Raw genomic sequence first — 20,204 nt, forward strand, 5'->3', positions numbered from 1 at the left:
ATATTCTGAGGCACTTTTGAAAATAAACATTAAAGACATCTTTGAGAAGAACAAAGAGAATGGGTTTGTGTAAAATTACAAATATTTTCAAATGGTGCTATAAATCCAGCATTATTGTTCCTGATATATCCTGAAGGTGTGACTGGATTGCAAGCCAGTTAACAATAAGCTGTTGAATGAGAAGTAGCCGCACAAAAAACATAATATTAAAAATCATTCTGTCAAATCTGTATGATATCTACACAAAAAAGGAAAAAAATAACCGAAAGTATATCTGAAGCTGTACATTTCCACTGTCCGTGGGCGCGTGTGTGGGATGGGTGCGAGGGTGGTGTGTGTGTGTGTGATTAACGCCGCGAGAACTGCATGAACGTGGCATTGGTGTAACGGGAATATAGGTTGGGACTAAACTCCTAAATAAAAAACAACAATGAAAATAACATTTTGCTTGGCGATCGATTGGGGAAAATGTGAATGAAAATATTTTTCCGCCACCCCCCCCCCCAACTGATGAAAAACTGGACATGCCCTTGGGTATTACAATCATAAGACGATGTGACTGAGGAGAATTGAGAAAAATATGACTACCATGACTCATGGTCGTTGGACGTCGGTACCAATATCTGTCGGTTTTCCAAGACCTCCATCAGTACCCCCCCCCCCCCTTTCGGGAAAGGCCTTGAAAGGCGTTCATTGTTCTTTTATATTAAGTTTGTCGCTTTTAATACATGCCATTTATTAGACAGACAGATACAATATAAATATATCGTGCTACTTTTATTGTAGATATCAGTGCATCTATATTCAAATAATAACAATTAGCAGGACCAAGTCAATGTTTTATTTTCCCAATCACATTAAATATATACCCACATGTATAGTTCTGTTTCCGAGGTATTTATCTTACACTAAGTTTTATCACAAGGCATTATTAGAGGCTGAATGTATTTAAAAAGTCCGCCAGACTGACACAGACTGTTACCATTATATGCCTAACAAATAAAATATTCTTATTTTCACATTGTTGTGAATGTTATCTTGTCTTATTTACATTCATGTTGCAAACTATGTTGAAGTTGCTTCATCATCAGTAAACACACCAGAACCCAATTATGCATATGTCAAAATATAAGTCAATCACCGGCGCGTACCCGCTTTTCAAACTACATAAACACCGCAAAGCATTCTTTCAACGGGTCTGCTCAATTCACATGATATACATGTATGTCTCATATTAACTTTCATAAACTGACTCTTTCATTCTCTCTTCCTTTTATGTTCCTATTGATTTATTCTTCCTTACGTCTTCTGTATATTGGAACTATTTATCTCAAAGTACCAGATGTGATTTGAGTTTAGCCACAAAACTGTTTCACAACCCTTGTCTCCTTTCACTCTCTCAGTTGATTTATGCAGACAATGTATTGAAAATTTCATTCTCTGTCTTCGTGTCACAATTTAACACTTGAAAGCAACTTCCGTATTCGTATTGAGAGACACATAACGTCAACTGTCAGGAAATTTCTCAACCGTTATTTTAATCTTGAACATATTGAGCAAGTTTTGCAGGGATCGCGCAATCAGTGGCCAAGACCTAAAGGGGGGAGGGGTTTAATTGACCCCCAGTATATCCTGGTCTGAAATAGCCCACTTAAATTAGGGATAAACTATGCTTTATATACACATATATCACCGATAAGGTGTTTAAACTTTCTTTAGAAATTTTGCAGAGTAATCCAACTCGGTCACTTCAAAAATTATGAGATGACTTGAAAGACAAGGGGGTTTAAGAGTTGACAAATGACAAGTGACTTTAATGTTTTGATCATAATTTTATTCAATACAAGGAGAATGAAATGTGTGTATAGGATTAAGAAATTGAGAATAAAATATATTAATGTTGGAGAAACAGAAAGAGAGAGGGAGAAAAAAGCGAGGGAGATAATTAGAGAAAGTACATGAAATTTGAGTGAAGAGACACATCAGATTTAACTCAAACGTGGAAAATGACATAATAAAAATGAATACAAAGAGACTTTAACAAAAACACGTATAACCCCTATAGTCCCAGGAGGTTTTTTTCTCTTGTCAGACCAGTGAAGTGGGGCGACGGCATTATACCCCAAGATCCCATCCATTTATAGTGTCTAAAATTTGCATTATCATAGAAAACTATGAAATCAACAAGGTTACATATCTAAATCTCACTTATTCCATTTTCAAAATTTTAATTTCTATGAAGCAATTATATTAATTAACGAAACATGAGTTGTTTGCCATAATTACAGTAAAAAATACCCACTAGTTCCCATTTTAAGGAACTTTTTCTTGGGTTCTAATAAAAATGTATACAAAAATTGGTATTAAAATGTATATATGTATTATATTTGTTTTTGATATTTCTCATTTTGATTGTCATCTTTTTGTTTGATACATTATCATATTTCAAATTAAAGATATTTTTCCAATTATGAATAATATGAAACTGATTTGATCAATAAAAGCAGAATAATGATACACCTTGTTAGTTTGGCTCAAAAGAACCTTTTATGGGATTTTTTTTGGGGGGTAGGGGTACAATGGCCCCAGGACCATGAGGGCTAAAACAAATTTTCTTGTAAATTGATATGTCAAGACTCGATTACTGATTGAAGGAATTAGGTTGATTTCAAAACTTTTCAATCTAAAGTATCTTTGCAAATTATTTTTGAGATTTTCACTTATAAGAGTCTAAATTACATTTTTAAGACGTATGTAATGCTACGGTCACAAATACCCTTACGATCCCCGATTTTAAAACATAGCAATAGACTGTATAGCATCGTTCATCCAGTGTTCGTAAGGTTATTTGTGACTGTAGCATAAGTTATTTCTCAATTCCTGCATTGATCAAGATAAAACCAATCCCACATTTATACAGCAGCTTGAGATTAAAACTTGAAATATGATATCTTATGCCAACAATATATTTGAACTCACAATTCTATTCTAGAAATTGATATTTATTTCCTTATCATAAGCACATATTTATTAAAATGCAGAAGCGTAAATCACTGGATGAAGGAAGAAAATCCAATGTTACAATTAACAAATTAAAAAATAAATGCCAGTTATAGTAATAATGCCAAAATGAGTTCTAACTGAATCCTATGACCATCCAAGTGTTCGCATACATTATAAGTAAATTATAAGTAAATGATATGTCACCTATGAATCTCGTGCAAAAATGTTATTACTGAGCAATTGATAAAATATGCATGACTTTTCAGCCACTGAGGTGTCAGTTATTCCTGTACACTGCCCCATCTAGTAATTGTTAGTGTGGTCATTTATTTGTAAGCTTAGATTTTAAGATACCACATAGTTAGGTTAATTTTTAAGTACAAAATCTAGAGCTACGATGATATGGTTACAATTAAAATTGATTTGAAAGACTTTTAGAAATGGTTGCTCACCTACAAAAAACGTAGCTCTAATCTAATCTTAAAAGTATGCTTTGGCATGTTCACATATTACCAATCTGAAGTTCCTTACATATACATGTAGCATTTCAGTTTTGGGTCATCATGGATTGTACAAAGTCAATAAAGCTTGACACACGGGTGAATCCATTGGGGATATAAGGTGCCCCACAAATCTCTACCCAGCTCGAGATCCCAACAAGTGTCCATCGGCCACCGATCTCCTGTACGATAGGACCACCACTGTCACCCTGCAACACAACAGCAACCAAATAAAAATAAAAAAAATGATCAAATATGCTTCTACCATGTAACATAGCACCTGACAGTTTTACCATTGTCACATTTGTTCTACGGCGGCCGTACGGCGAGTCGAAAACAGCCGTTTCAACATTTGTTTGTACCAGCTACATGTAGGTGGTTTTAGTGAAAATGAATAAAACGGCTGATTTCGACTCGCCGTACGGCCGCCGTAGAACAAATGTGACAGTGGTATTACTTAGATATGGGGATTTCTGTACCCCATCAGTTCACAAGTTTTAAGATTTTGTTTGTAGCAAATTTTGATTTTAAAACCATTAGTTGATGTTCAGCTCCGGTTATGCTATAACATCATAGTTAAGATTCTGTCTGGTTAGAAAAACCTGAAGATAAAAAGAATGAATAATGATTCCATGGAATGTTGTTTGGAAAGAACATAGAGTCACACAGTATGATCACAGTGTATTCACATTGTGGACTATGTAAAAGTATTATTCACACTATTAAAATGCTCAGGTTCAACAGTGTGACGATATTTTCACACTGTGGACACATTGGCAGTGTGACTGTTCACAGTGTGTTTACAAGACTATGTGAATATGTGATTCACACTGTTGAAATGCTCAAATTTAACAGTGTGAAGGTGATTTTAGCTTGTGTTCCACACTGTGAACACACACTGTGCCACTAAAGCAGAAGTCAGTAACTCAGTGTATGTAAGTTTTGGTGCTCTGTGATAAGTAGGCTCATTAAAATATGAAAAAAATAGAAGGATATAACTGTGAAATAATTCTATAATAGGTTAAACATAACTCACAGTGCATACTCCCTGTAGGCCTTTATGATACATGGTGCAGAACATAGTTGGTTCAACAGAAAGGACAGAGATGTAATAATCGCAGATGTAGTTTGGTACTACAGGCATTCGCCCCTCCTGGAGCAAATCAGGCAAGGCACCTAATAAAGATTTAAAAAGTAGAAAAAAACATAAACACTTCCGGTTCATCAATAGAACAACTCTCATTTATTATTGGTATTTTTATATGAGATTAAACTGAGACTGGACTTGTCATTTACTTTTTAACATTTGTTTGTTACCCCTAAATGACCGAAAGTTCATATTCCAAGCAAAGAATGGCTTATACAATTTGAACAAGTGTGAATTATTAACTGGTTGTACATTAATAGGTGGTTTCAGACCGCCTCGAAGTTCGCCAGTTCCAGGTATTCTCTGATCGGGAAATTTACCCCGATCAGAAAATACCAGGTATTTTGGCGGTGTGAAAGCAAACTACGCGTAATATCCCCGAAAGAAAGTACCCGATAAATAGTAGGTACTTGGCGAAATTACGAGAACTTTCGCGGGGATTTTTCCAAGGTCGTGGGTATTTTGGCGGTCTGAAAGCAAATTACGGGAACTTTTAGCCCAGCGTGTCGTTGGGTGCGGCGCCGTGCATGGGTTGCTGCTGGGCTAGTGATTTTGAATTTCGCGCCTTGCTGCTTATCAGACCATACTGCGCATGCTCGTAACTTCAGGAACTTATCCCGAAGGGTATGTTTCAGGGCGGTGTGAATGCAGGAATAATTAATGGGTATTTTTCAGCCTAAAAAAGTTCTCGTAATTTAACGGGGATTCTTGTGATCGGGGCGGTTTGAAACCACCTAATATGACTTTGGGATGTACAAATGAAATAAAGTTTATTTGTATTGGAATTAAAAGATCAAAACACCAAAGTCTATCTTATATGCAGTGCAGTTGAAGGGGAAAATCAAACTAGCATGACACTGAAAATTGCAGGACAAGTTGGAGGACAAGCTCATAGAATAATGAACAGTTCAGTATGTCAATCCCCATTTGCTTCCATTTTTACTTCACTTCAATAACCTCATAATGAATTAACATTTCATGTAAAGTAGGGACAAAATATATGGACAAATCATTTCAGGAATTTTGTCATATACACAAGGAGTTAGATATACAAGGTTTGTGGAGTTGTCCTGTGCAGTAAGGTTACATAATTAGGAACTTTATGTTTTATCATAATATGTGTAATGCAATCTATATGCCAATAAGCCATCCCATGACGTCACACACACACACACCCTCACACACACACACACCCACTGACTATTTTGAATGAAAGTGAAAAATAATTTTTCAAATCCATGAACTCGTACAGACTGCATGGTCAATGTGCTCTTGGGTGAAGCCCTTATATAACATAAATTTTCTACAGGTTTCATAGTATGAACAAACAAAATGAGACTATTTTTCAGCAAGATAAAAAATGGCGGAATCTGTTATCAAGGAAAGATGAGCATGTGATCAGTTAACTCTTCTGCAAGCTGCCTTTGTTCTGTACAATTCCAAAATGATGGAAGTAAAAGTTTTAGCATTCTGCTGTTTGAATAAACTACGCAATAACATAAAAACTGAAAGTAATGCAAATTGGCATTTATTTAACTTGCCCCTTCAAATAATGTGGATTTCGTAAACTTGGATGTATATATGATTATTATACAAACAAAATACCTCACCAACGAGTCTTTGTTATCAAAATATGATGTCTTGTATTTTATATATTATTAGTACTCTCTTCATGTTTCTCTCTTTCTATTCAGTTCTCTCTTTCCCACTCTGTTTTTCACCCCTTACTCTATCTCTCTTGCTCTTCTTTTACCTCTTATTTGATGTTCGCATCATTGAATGTATTCTCTTGGCAAATGTATAATTTATGTATCATGTGTATGTATTTTTTTCTTGGAACATCGTTCTCAAGCTCATAGAGCTTATGATGCTCCAATCATGTATATATATATATATATAATATGAATGATTATACTAATATGAATATTATGTAATGTTGAAAATGATGTATATATGTATATGAATAAATCAAATCAAAATCAAATCAAATTTACTAAAGCAAGGTTTGAACACATACTGTATCTTTCAGTGAAGCTGCCCCATCCTGTGAATGTGACATATTCTTCAGGCTTTGGTACAGATTCATCTGCTGAAGGAAGACATACAGGCTGCACCTCATTAGTAAAGTTGAGAGGGGTAACGAGCTTGAGGAGAGCGATATCATTTGTCAGCGTTCCCCGGTCATACAGAGGATGTTTGATGACCTGCCTAACATCTCGGAGTTGTCCACCTCCTTCAAACCTGAGGTAAGTCAAGCTACCAGCCTTGATATAGTAAGTGGCTGCTTGGTCTTCTCTGTGGGAAACAAAAACGGGGGGAAAAGAGAGTGTCACTTGTGGCTTTCCTTGCCTAAACTGACGGCAACAACAGCAAAGTCCAAGTGATATTAGTATTTTAGTCTTATCATCTTACTTCAAAAATTTAAATGAAAGATAGAAAATACACAAATTTTTCTCCTCTCTTGCTTTGCTCACTTGCAAATTTTAGAGACTATATAACATTTTCAGGCCAAGCTAACATTTTCTATTGAAATATAATGATATTTATGTTACCTAGCGACCTTTTCAAAAAATCTTTGAATTCCTTTACTTACTGTATACACACAAATACAATTGCTTTTACTCTTTTTTTCCTCACTCACGTTATTATGAATTCTACCGAGATCATTGTTTGGTTTCATACTTTCCTGACCCTACAAATCGTCTATTTTTAGGCTGGACTAACCCTTTCCCCCAGCCATCCTAGTTCAAGCTCACATATTTCTTCTACTCAGGACTTCACAATAGACAGAAAAGAGTGCACTTTCAGATCCATCACAATTATGAAAATACTTACGTTTATTTTCTTATTTACGAGATAACTGGATATACTCATTTGATTTGCTTGTTCATTACGATGAACCAAGCACGCCGAATATACAGTACACAAGTTTCCTGCGCGCGCGCTGCATCTCCCTATGAACGCACTATCCCAAGATCATCGCGCAATTTGGCGTCCATTTCCTCTCATGAGCCTGCACGCAAGACATGTTGTCACGCAAGGTGAGGGGTAGGTGGGAGGGTTCAAATGAGTATATCCAGTTATCTCGTAAATAAGAAAATAAACGTAAGTATTTTATTTTATATTTTTATTATTTATTATGTCCTTTAGATAAAAGGATGTAAAAGAATTGGAAGAGCGCCAAAAGGCGGCTCTTAGAATGTCGTCCAAGGCGACGCCATTGAAGAGAGCCCAAGAAGTAGCGATACTACGAGTGTCATGGGCTCTCGGCCTAGTGTCTGAAAGTAGAGCATCATCACCAGCCGATTTGATCGCTTCAACGATCCAGCGGGAGATGGTGTCTCGTGACGCTGCCGCAAACGGCTCGCGCGACGTGACAAACAACTGGTCAGAGTTGCGAAGTGTCTTAGTTCTATCCAGGTACCATTTCAAGGCCCTGACCGGGCACCAGACTTTGTCCTCAGTAACCGAGGAAAGATCTGATAGGGGAGCTAGGAAGAACTCGATCGAACCAGAGGTGGCAGTCTGGTTCTTGGCAATAAAGGACGGTGTGGGAATCAAGCGGACTCCACGCCGTTCCCACCGGATGTGACCGGGGGAAGTAGTCAAAGCGTGAATAGAGCTGCGTCTTTGACCAGATGCTACAGCAATTAAGAAGGCAGTTTTGATAGACAAATCATGCAAGGAGCTCTTTGCTAGAGGCTCAAACGGAGGCTTAGCCAGAGCGTTAAGCACAGCCGGAAGACTCCAGGAAGGAGTCGCTTTAAGAAAAACGCTCTCATCAGTCTAGAGAGTAGACTGGAATTTGAGACGTTAGAGCCATCTGGGAATCCGGAATGAAACGCAGCAATAGCCGACCGGAAACCACTGATGGTGGAAAGCGAACGACCGATGTCGAAAAGGTGAACAAAGAAATCCGCGATCGCGGCAAGAGAGGCGTTGCGAGGGTCAACAGACCGCGCAGTGCACCAATCTGCAAATCGGCCCAGCCGAGAATTGTAAAGGTCAAGAGTCGAGTTTCTGCGACTCTGTATTACCAATTGAGAGGCACGATCAGAAAGGCCTAGAGCTTTCGCGTCTTGCCCGATAACAGCCATGCGGTTAAGTGGAGGACCGCTGGCCGAGGATGCGTGATCCCCGACAGAGGTTGAGATACTATGTCTGATCTCAGAGGAAGTGTGAGCGGGTCCCCCTCCAACAGTTCGAGGAGTTGCGGGAACCAGTGCCTCCTTGGCCAATTGGGGGCCACTAGAAGAAGCCAAGCTTGATCTTCCTTCACTTTCCTCAATACCTGCGGTATTAGGTGGAACGGAGGAAACGCATAACACCTCCGATCCCCCCAATGAATGGAGAATGCATCCAGGGAAGTTGCTTCTGTTTCGTTGACACGAGAGCAGAACATCGGCAGCTTCCGGTTGAGAGCCGTGGCAAACAAGTCTATTTCCAGGGGTCCCCAGTGGACTTGGATAGACTGAAATATCTCCGGGTGGAGCGACCATTCGGATGGTAGGCACCGGCCCCGGGACAGAAAATCAGCTATCAGGTTGTCGCTGCCTGGTATATACGAGGCAACTGGAACGATCTTCGCACGGTGGCACCACTCCCAGAGCTCCGCAGCTAGGGCGTTGAGAGAGCTTGATCGGGTGCCGCCTTGGCGATTGATGTACGCTGCAACTGACTTGTTGTCTGTGCGAATCAAGACCGTTCGATCGACTAACCTGTGTCGGAAATGCTGAAGGGAATTGATGACAGCCCTCATCTCCAACACATTGATATGAGGTAAGGTGCGTTGAGGTAACCAGACCCCCGAGACCATCTCCCCCGCACAATGGCCGCCCCATCCCGTAAGCGACGCATCTGTGGTCAGAGCGGCTGATGGGAGGGGAGTGCGAAAGGGTTTGCCCCTCGCTACAAAGGACGTATGTGTCCAGGCGGCCAAGCTGAGACGGATCTCCCGTGATAAGGGGATCCGAAGAAGCAGAGAGTCTACGCTCGGTCTGTAATAGTACAGGAGGTATCTCTGAAAGGGTCTCATAAGCAGGCGACAATCTTGTAGAATGTCGACAAGGCTTGCCATGAACCCGAGTAATCTCAGCCACGTGCGAGCCTTCACGAAGCTTCGCTCTCTGAGAGAGCGGGCCAGAGCGACGATTGCCCGAACTCTGTCGGGGCTTGGCCGAGCGAGCTGGTTTGGCAAGTCTAGAACCGCGCCCAAGTATGTGGGTACGCGGGAAGGTGATAGGTCCGATTTCTCCCAGTTGACTACGAATCCCAACTCCTGGGTGATCCGCAGGAGGAGGGACAAGTGGGACAGAAGTCTGGCCTTTGAACTTGCAACCAACAGCCAATCGTCTAGATAAACGAAGAGTCTGAGCCCCCGTTCTCTTAGGTGGGCGGCCACTGCTGTGACCACCCGGGTGAAGACCCTGGGTGCCGGGCGTAAGCCGAAGGGCATTGCCCGGTACCTGTAAGTCGCTCCGTTGAAGCGAAAACCCAATAGGTCCCGTGATGCGGGATGAATTGGAATATGGAAGTAGGCGTCCCTGAGATCTAGGGAGGCGGCCCAATCCGATGCCTGCAGAGACGGCAGAATGGATGCTAGTGTTTCCATTCTGAAATGGTCTGGCTGGATGAATTCGTTGATTCTTTTCATGTTCAGAATCATCTGTAATTTTCCTGAGCGCTTGGGAATGATAGGAGAGAGACAGAGATGTGGACTGTCCGGCACTCTCTCTATCGCCTCCTTCTCCAGCAGCACGTCGATTTCTGCTTTGATATGCTGCTGATGAAGAAGGGAAACGGTCGGCGGTGCGGATCGAATCACGCCGTGCGGGAGGGCCTCTATATCGATATGAAAGCCATCTCGCACGACGGATAAGATAAAAGCGTCGTCCGTTATTCCCTCCCATGCAGGGAGGAAATAACGGAGACGACCGCCGACCGGAACCAGCGCTCGGGGAAACCCGTCAAAGAGGCTGATTGGGCCTAGCCGGAGCCTTGGAGGCTGGCCGGCCACCCCTACCCCTACCCCTACCACCACGTGAGGAACTCACCGGAGGTCTAGTGCGAGCTCTGTGATTAGGCGGAGCGTGTGCACGGGGTTGGGGTGGAGTCACCACGGGGCGAGAAGAAGGTCGAGCCTTGGAGGTCGATTTCTTCGTCGGTGGAGCCGTCGGGCGCGAGGCCTTGAGCTCTTTGAGAAGCTCCGAGGCCTGTTTGCGTCCTTCGATCTCTTCTTTTAGAAGAGAGGCCACCTCGCCCCCGAACAAATGTTTGTTCGATTGGGGAACGCCTGGGAGGAACTCAAGCAAGTCCTTGGACGCGATGCCCAGTCTGTTAAGGACGCGAGTTCTGCGCGAGTTGGATGCAGTAGTGGCTGTAGTAGCTAGCTGCATCCAGAGCTCGCCTACCAAGGACAAAAGTGCCTCATCAAGAAGGACACTGTCGTTGGCTGACACTTCCAGTTCAGAGGACTGTGCTCGCAAGCCAAGCAAGGCCCCAAGGAAGGCTGTGAGTCTGAGGGCTGAACGAGTCAAGGCCTCATATCTAACATCCGCTTTCTCCACAGTAGCAAAGTGATTGGAAGAGAAGCGTGTCCCCAAACGTGCCCCGATGCGGTTAAGCTGGGGAGAAAACGTTTTGGGAGTGAAAAACGCCTCGGTATCCTCCTTGGAGAAGGCAAAACCCTTTCCGAAGGCTACCGGCTTCCTTCCCTGGGCGGCAGGCACGCTAGCCTGTGCGGCCGCCCTTTCGTATGCAGCCTTAAAGTCATTAGTGAGCGGAATACCCTGTGGGGTTTTCCGAGGCTGTGGGAAGAAAAGAGAGTCCAAATCTCCCTCTACCGGCTCGTCTGGAGGGTAGATATGTGGGAGATATTTATGGAGGATCTCTGTGGCGTCCTGAGCCCTACTGCCCGCCGGTTGGGGGGCTGGGCTACCTGGAGGATCGGGATTGAACTCGTCCTCTGATAGGGCTTGTTCCGCCTCTAGAGGGGGAGAACCGACCCAAGTCTCCTCGCCGGGCGGAGCCCCGAGGGTAGCAGGCGCCCGTGAAAAGCTCGGGCGGCGTGTGCCATGGTCGGACTCACGGGGAAGAAACCCCGAGGTCGGCCGAGCCTGAGTGGGTTCGAGAGCCGGTGACTCGTTAGAATCGCTTGCGGTGTCTCGAGGTGTCGGATGGCCGGTGTCCGCTTGTGGAGCAGACGAGCCCGGGGGTAGCAACCCACAGTGGACAAAGGCGCTCTGGAGCAACATCATAAGTTGCGAGGCCTGGCTATCCGTAGAAGAGTTTGAAGCCGGGCCGCCCGATGGAACGGGGCTTACGGCCGCGGATTTCTTCTTCTTCTTTTTCTTCTTCTTAAAGTCATTAGTGAGCGGAATACCCTGTGGGGTTTTCCGAGGCTGTGGGAAGAAGAGAGAGTCCAAATCTCCCTCTACCGGCTCGTCTGGAGGGTAGATATGTGGGAGATATTTATGGAGGATCTCTGTTGCGTCCTGAGCCCTACTGCCCGCCGGTTGGGGGGCTGGGCTACCTGGAGGATCGGGATTGAACTCGTCCTCTGATAGGGCTTGTTCCGCCTCTAGAGGGGGGGAACCGACCCAAGTCTCCTCGCCGGGCGGAGCCCCGAGGGTAGCAGGCGCCCGTGAAAAGCTCGGGCGGCGTGTGCCATGGTCGGACTCACGGGGAAGAAACCCCGAGGTCGGCCGAGCCTGAGAACTCACGGGCGTAGCCTGAGTGGGTTCGAGAGCCGGTGACTCGTTAGAATCGCTAGAGGTGTCTCGAGGTGTCGGATGGCCGGTGTCCGCTTGTGGAGCAGACGAGCCCGGGGGTAGCAACCCACAGTGGACAAAGGCGCTCTGGAGCAACATCATAAGTTGCGAGGCCTGGCCATCCGTAGAAGAGTTTGAAGCCGGGCCGCCCGATGGAACGGGGCTTACGGCCGCGGATTTCTTCTTCTTCTTTTTCTTCTTCTTCGGTGGCTCCGGTGGAGGCACAGAAGAAGGGGCAGGAGGCTGTGCGGATTTTGATCTCTTCGTCTTAGCTCTCCCACGGGGAGCGCTCATTGACCGAGAAGAACGATCCGCAGAATCTGACGGAGTCAGGTTAAATCTAGAGTCCGACGGGGTCGGGCTATGCTGTCTCCTGCGACTAGGGGCTGATAGCCCTTTGCCGATGCTCCCTTGGGGAGTCTGAAACGGCATCGAGCCTAGTCTCTTGTGCCGGGCGGAGAGGCTGCTCTCCCCCCGGTCTTTAGGTGACCCGATAGCCGGTGGGTCCGGTAGCCCTAGAGGAGTCGTCGTTTTCTGAGCTAGTACGACGCTCCCCGAAAATGGTTCAGGCTCCAGCGCGGAGACCTGGGCTATCACTTTGCGGGCACGTGGTCGCGGATCCACGGTTCCACCCTTCTTAATTGGGGGACGTGGACGCGCATCCACGGCTCCACCCCCATGGGCAAGTGGACTCGGATCCACGGTTCCACCCTTCTTAGAACCCACGAGGGAACTTTCTCCGTTTCCACTTTCTACATTACCGCTGATGGGGAATAAAACCCCAGTGTTGGACACCTGTTCAGCGGCCATTTCGAGCTCTTCTAGGGAGGAATCCGAGAAGCTCATGCTCATGTAGATGAAAATCTAATAGCAAGTAGAAAGAGAAAAAAAGGGAAACAGAGAAGATGGGGGTAGGGGGGTTGAAAAAACCCCAACCCCAGAAGTCAAGGGACTTCAAAAAACGAACAGTGAGAATTACAGTAATATAATATCTTAAACGGGTAAGTACACGCAGTACTATCCCAGTAAAAGGGAACAGTAATAATTAGAGAATTATTATGAGAAACTCCTCCCTATAAATATATAATTATAATTGTTCGTATAAGAAAACACAACAAGAAGACTGCTTCTGCTAAGTTCCTAAGGAAAAAGGGAAGAAGCACCTAAAGAAGAAAAACACAAAGTTTTTTTTTTTTTTTTTGAAGGTGAAGGATGGGATCAGCTGAGAGAAAAAAACAAAGTTTGTTTCTTTTTTTTTTTTTTTTTTTTGACAAGAGGTCGAAAAAAAATTATTTAAGTATCCGGAACCGGAAGCTGATCTGAAAAAAGGAAAGAAGAAACTGAAGTTTGCTTTCCTGAAAAAAGGAAGACCAGAACAAAATTAGCGAGGTGGAAAAGCTAACAAGAACGGCTTCCTAAAAGAGTAAAATTCTTGTGAAGGAAAAAAACCTTTCAAGACAAAGTCTAAGGAAAGAATTATTTTTTTTTTTTTAAATTAAATAATTAATTAATTAAATAATTAATTAATTAATTAAATAATTAATTAATTAATTCAAGAATTAATAGAATCACAAGAACAAAGGATACAATAGTTGATTGAAACAAAGGAGACAATCAACTAACTCGAGACAAGAACAATAGTAGTTGAAACGAGAATAGAAAAACGACGCTCCTGAACGTCCGACAGAATCTGTGGAAGAGAAATAAATTCAAGGAAATTCAAGACGGATGCGAAGAAGCGAGAAGTCAGAGAATTAAAATGAATTTATAATGAAGAGGAGCATGAAACTCAACGCCCGCGACACGCAGGAAGGCGCGGAGCTGCGGGGTGGGGATGCGAAGCAACCCGCCTGCGAGAAAACATCATCTTATGTTTTAGACTCACAAGAAAGAACAAAATACGTGAAAATAATATCACGGAGAGCTCCGCGCGATGGGATATGCTTAAAACAACCTTAAAAGGAAAAATAAGATTGAAATAAGGGATAAATGCACTCGTATAAAACCAAAATGTAAAACAAGTTTGCGTTTTTTTGAGAGTGTACTTAGCTTTACGTCTGCACTCGACGGCTGGCGAAAGTAAAAGAGGAAATGGACGCCAAATTGCGCGATGATCTTGGGATAGTGCGTTCATAGGGAGATGCAGCGCGCGCGCAGGAAAATTGTGTACTGTATATTCGGCGTGCTTGGTTCATCGTAATGAACAAGCAAATCAAATGAGTATATCCCAGTTATTGATAGTAAATAAACAGAACAACAGGTATAACATTATGATTGACCTAATAAATGCCACCATCTCAAACTACTAATGGTAGATATTAAAGGAAAAGCATAACAAGTGCCTGGAATCTGAGGTATATTGCATAGTAGTCTGTGTCTCTTCCAGTATTACAACAAATGCTTCTCGCAAGCCAATCAATTTCCAACATGAAATCATCGGTAATTTCAGGCTCAATCAGCAGTCGTTCCAAGTCACTTTTTCCACAAATGACTGCGCACTCTTCTCCTCTGCGGAGCAAGGTGGAAGTACAGGCAATAAATGCTTCCCAGGTTGGCAGTGCTCTTTAATAAAATCTGTCCTTTGATGGTGATAATTTATGATTTCCCCAGCGGATAAGTCTTCTGACAAACAAACAGAGGGTCATGGTTTCAAATCCCAGCCATGGCGTAATTTCCTTTGGCAAGAATTCATCCACATTGTGCTGCACTCAACCCAGGTTAGGTTAATGGGTACCTGGTAGAAATTTATTCCTTGAAATGCTAGTGGCACTGTAATAAGGCTGCAGGGCTAAAGCAAGGGTAAGAATATCCAAGTCCTTTGGAAGCACATACGGACATTGCTGATATCATAATGTCAGAGCTGCCAATCTTTGTAAGTAAGAAAGAATAATCCAGAGCTCAAAATCATAAATCATGCAGTATTATAAATTTCTTTGAAGTGGTATAGTTCTAGGGATGCACAATGGGGCTTATTTGCTAATTCATGTAAATAGAAATGGCACACAAAGAAATGTATTATGAACAGATACTTAGTTTTAAAAGTTTTAGGACTACCATGTAGATCTAAGGCAGGGCAAAGGGACTGGCCAGGGTGTGGGCTTCGATCGAGATAAAAGATCTGCGCTAGGTAAGATCATTACTGAACTGCAGTGAGAGCAAATTGATTTTGACTATCGTGTGAATAAAACTGAACTTACACACAGTGAGCAGCAGTGAGGATCCATTCTGGAGTGATAATGCTTCCTCCACAGGAAAACTGACCGGTTGGTGCGTAGAGTGCAATCTGCCAAGGCCATTCCCCAAGCCCAGTCACATCCTCACCATGGGTGACCCGATGGATCTCAAGAGCTGGCCGCAATCCACAATCCTCAAATGGAATAACTGAAAATTAATACATTCAGATTATTACTGATCAAGTATGATGTATGAATATTTCTGTCAGTTTCGTATGTATAAATCAGGATTGTTTTACTTCCGAATATTTATCATATTTATTTCAATAAGACAACTGTATGTAGAATGTTTTTAGAAGTCTTAAAATGAAAACTAAATGAAGAGATAAAATCCATGGATGAATACAGCCCATGTAAGATTTGGTAAAGGGTAATAAATATGAATTATTACGGGTATCAGACATCTGAGCTGGTCATTTAAAAAGCTGCATTGCTCTAGTTTTTCTGAATATCGGGAAGAGATTCTTATTTGTATTTTGCTTGGTCTCTATGTGCGTATTCACTTTGCTTGCAGAGACGATCCTAAATATACCTCTGTATTCTCCCTGGTCTCACATGCGTAGAAAGACATATGCTTCATAATGATCCGAGCAGCAACAATATATATCATGATAAAGACAACGCTGGATCCGGGTGCTTACACGTATGTCATAATGGTAAGGTGCAGAGCCTAGACCCTGATATAAACATGACACAATAGAACTCTATTCTTAAAAGAAATATCTCAATTTTTGCTCTAGATTTGGATAATAATAAAATATTGACTGGCTCTTCTTTTGCGGAACATGAAAAATATTGCCCTTAATAAAAGAATCATATTGCCCTTGTCTAAAGACTCGGGCCAAACTGATTCTGTTGTGGGCAATATATATGATGTTCGCGCCAAAGCCAGTCAATATTATATAATTATATTCAAGCATCCTCTAGAGTATAGTGGCCTTTCAAATTCTTTGTGAAAATTTGAAATAGTATTTTAGCAGTATCCAGTGCCCTAGCTATCTCAATGTCTTATTTTTCCTTTGAAAAGAATATTTCAGCAAATGTCTTTCAACAAATTGAGCAATTAAATATCAAAAGGCTCCAGCAAAAGAGCAAACGTGATATTGTCAGCCCATTCTATGCATGATAAATGGCTTTATAGCAAAAAGAAACCCATTCCAAATCCAAGATGTTTTATTTTCATTGGACACCCGACCAAAATAAATTTTTATGCAAAATCGCCAAGTCTGTCCGATAAAACATATTCTTCTTTTATATCCTCCACATAAAAATAATTTGAGGTCATACACATTCATATAATCTAGTAAACATATATACTCTCGGGGAGATATATCAAAACTAAAAACAGTCTTAATGCTATGATGATCTGAAAATATGACCCCTTTTAACCATCACTGACAGGAAGCATTTTTACTCACATGAGAGCGGTGAAGACTGTCCCGTTGGGATTGGTGATTCGGTCGGTTCAATAAAAGGTGGTATTGTGGTATTTTGAGACCATATACAATTCCACTCGTCACTGCCATCCTTGCATTCTCTGTAGCCAGTGCACACAGAGTTCGCTGGTAGGCAGTAGGAGAAGTCTCGGCACTGAAAATAATTTCCAGGGCATTCTGGAGGGAAGAATAGTTTTGAACTATGTTTGTAAATCACTCAATGAAGGATATTCAAACCCATTAGCATGTGAGCAAGAAAGTGTATTGTGTATGCAAGAAGAAACTTGAAAGATAACAGAAGAAACCATGTTTAATATGAGGATGAATAAGTGGAGGAAAGTTATGAAGAACTTATCAAAACATTGTACAGTCTTTATGGTAAACTAAATTGCCACCTTCCTTTAGCTTTACAGTGTATCTGTGATTCATTGGTAAAGAATACTCTGTTGCATTCAATCGTTCCTTGAGTGGTTTCAATCATTATACCACAGTATGATGAGAAGGAGGCCCCTGCCATTTCCAATCTGCGTTTTGTAGATTGTGACACAAATGGCGTACAGGTTTGATTTTTTAGCTCAGTCTGTCTCTCACACCATTTAAAACTTTCTGGGGAATAATAAATGAATTAGTTTTCTTTGCCATTACCATGAAGCCTACTGCGTTTTGTAGATTATAGCATGTGAATTTTTATTTCTATTTATATATAAATGGAAGGAGCCAACAGAATATAAGATTCACACTAAGCCAAAATGGTTAATAATCGTCCAATGATTTTAAGCTCTTAACCCTAATTCTCCTGGAAGGGGGCCATAATGGCCCCCCCTCGACAATTTTCGCGATATATCTGCTACGCAAAAGTTTTTGACCTCGCCGCTCACTGACTTTTTACTTTCAAGTCTCGCGCAAATTTTGAGACCAAATTTGTGACGGCCGGGTACGCGGTTACGACATTACGCAACATTATGTAAGTGCATGTCAGACCCAAAATTGCTCATAAACGTGATTTCATGTACAAATCCAATGCAAATTGTGTATTTAGCCAAAATTCATAAATTTATCATTATATCTACTTTTACTGATTAAACTTAATTAATTTTGCCTTGTTTCTGATCAGAATTAAGTCTGGAATGATTTCCATCGAAAAAAAAAGAAAAAGTAAAAAACAAAGAAATACATAAGAAAAAAAAAAAAATAAAATACATAAGAAATCGGTCTTGGTACCAGAATTTTTTTCATTCACAATTGTTAGGAATGCTATAAAGAATATTTTCACCAAAAAAATAGCATTCTAGGATCTTTATTTAGTGGATCAGAGCAAAAAGTATTATTTTATGAATAAATTAGCATAATTTAGTAAAATTTACCAATGCAACTGCGTAGATTATATCATTCTTTACCAGCATGCAAATTTTCGTTGTGATCGTGCAATCCGCGGCTGAGATCTTAAGGGGGGGGGGGGGGCCCGGGCCCCCCGGAATGACAAGAATAAAAATACCCCGTGAGATTTAGGGTTAAATGACAAGTATCCTAAGCTATGTGTAGTTGTAACTTTGAGGAAATGGCTGCAACAAAGGTGCAGTATTTTTACCATGTTTACAAGAGGTTGCACACATTTTTAACATAGGATCCTTAACTACATGTACTACTACTACTAATAATGATAAAAAAGTGGCTTTTATAAGCAGCCTGTTATGCACACACTTGCTATACCAACCACAATGATAACTGGTACCCAATTACCACCTGGGTGGAGAGTGGCAAAGTGTGGATTGACGCATTGGCAAAGGACGCTAGGCCATGGCAGGCTTCGCACACATGACCCCCTGATTACAAGGCAAGTCAGAACTGCTACACCACGGCCCTTTCTACATTCTAGTCATTCTTGGGGCTAAAGTGACACAAGAACATTGTAATCGTACACAGGTTAGAGGGGCCACTGTTTTTGTGTCACAATTGGCTATCCATAGTTAAACCACAACTTCAGACCAAAGTTTATTTTGGACCCAAGTTCAGAGTATGGGGCTCTGTGTTTTAACAATGGTCCTAACCCTCCAGTCATTGTATGATCACAATAGGCGGTGCTGCACCATCCCGAGTTTGCTCAATCTCGAGATTTTAGCCCGATCTGCCCTCTTCGCGATTAATCTCGAGATTCAAGAAACCCCGTCTCCACCATCGCAAGAAGAGTGATTCCTGCTCGACCAAGGCATCGATGCATTATGGTCTGACGCCGTGAATAAATAATCTTGAGTGCGTCTGCACCTACAAATTAGCGCGATAATTTGTAAAATAGCGCGCTATTTTGCAAATAATCCCAAGTTGATAATCCCAAGTTGACTTGGGATTGCAATCTCGATATTAATCCTACGAACTAGCGCGATAATTGCGTCTCCATTGCAAATTGTTCAGATCGGGATAATTTGCCAGATCAGAAATAGCGCGCTAATTTGAAAACTCGGGATGGTGCAGACGGTCCTAATGTCACTCTCTTGATACATGCTAGAAGGGCAACACATAGAACTATTTCCCAGAATGCACACAATAAGTTTGCAAAAAATAAATACCCCTGAAGTTTTCTTGGTTTTCATCTGATCCGTCATCACAGTCATATTTGCCGTCTAAACGTTCCCAGTATGGTTTGCATTGGCCGTCATTACACTGGAACTCATAGCTCTTGCATACTGAAAAAACAGCAATTAACAATATACAGAATATTCACGAGTCTAATATAGAAATTTTGAAAAAGATATCCGCTAATTATATTTTATTTGATTCACTGTCATGGCTGTTTAGTGTAATAGTAACGCAAATGTCTATCCACAGCATCATGTTAGATAACAGTTTTGATTGTCAATCAGCCAAATAAGCTTTGTACCCGATATGTCTTTACAGGATCATTAACAAGCATAAGAAAAAAGAAGATACTAGTCTCATTATTTATGAATTTGAAGGGTTATCTTATTATAGCAGATATACATTTTGATTTCCATAATTGCTTTCGATAGTAACTTGCATCTTAATAAATGTATATATATGTATGTATATATATATATGACTTAGTCACACCATGAAAAATTACTGCTACAAGCATTCCTCCATCATGCTTGCTGGAATGC

The 20,204-nt window shown here is 41.7% G+C and overlaps 1 protein-coding gene across 2 annotated transcripts in view; it reads right to left on the reverse strand.

Annotated features, from left to right (window-relative positions):
• Window positions 1–1,793: 1,793 nt before the first annotated feature.
• LOC129270205 (uncharacterized) overlaps window positions 1,794–20,204 on the reverse strand; it is a 72,440-nt gene continuing 54,029 nt past the window's right edge. For both annotated transcript variants that reach the window (XM_064105367.1, XM_064105368.1), the window contains 6 exons: window positions 19,653–19,769; window positions 17,071–17,265; window positions 15,617–15,800; window positions 6,668–6,945; window positions 4,540–4,679; window positions 1,794–3,712 (listed from right to left, as the gene is read on the reverse strand). In XM_064105367.1, the coding sequence (XP_063961437.1) occupies window positions 3,551–3,712; window positions 4,540–4,679; window positions 6,668–6,945; window positions 15,617–15,800; window positions 17,071–17,265; window positions 19,653–19,769 (1,076 nt within the window). In that variant the 3' untranslated portion in view covers window positions 1,794–3,550. The remainder of the gene's footprint in view (window positions 3,713–4,539; window positions 4,680–6,667; window positions 6,946–15,616; window positions 15,801–17,070; window positions 17,266–19,652; window positions 19,770–20,204) is intronic.

This window comes from Lytechinus pictus, chromosome 10 (genome assembly GCF_037042905.1).
Source record: "Lytechinus pictus isolate F3 Inbred chromosome 10, Lp3.0, whole genome shotgun sequence".
In the NCBI taxonomy this organism is placed as follows: domain Eukaryota; kingdom Metazoa; phylum Echinodermata; class Echinoidea; order Temnopleuroida; family Toxopneustidae; genus Lytechinus; species Lytechinus pictus.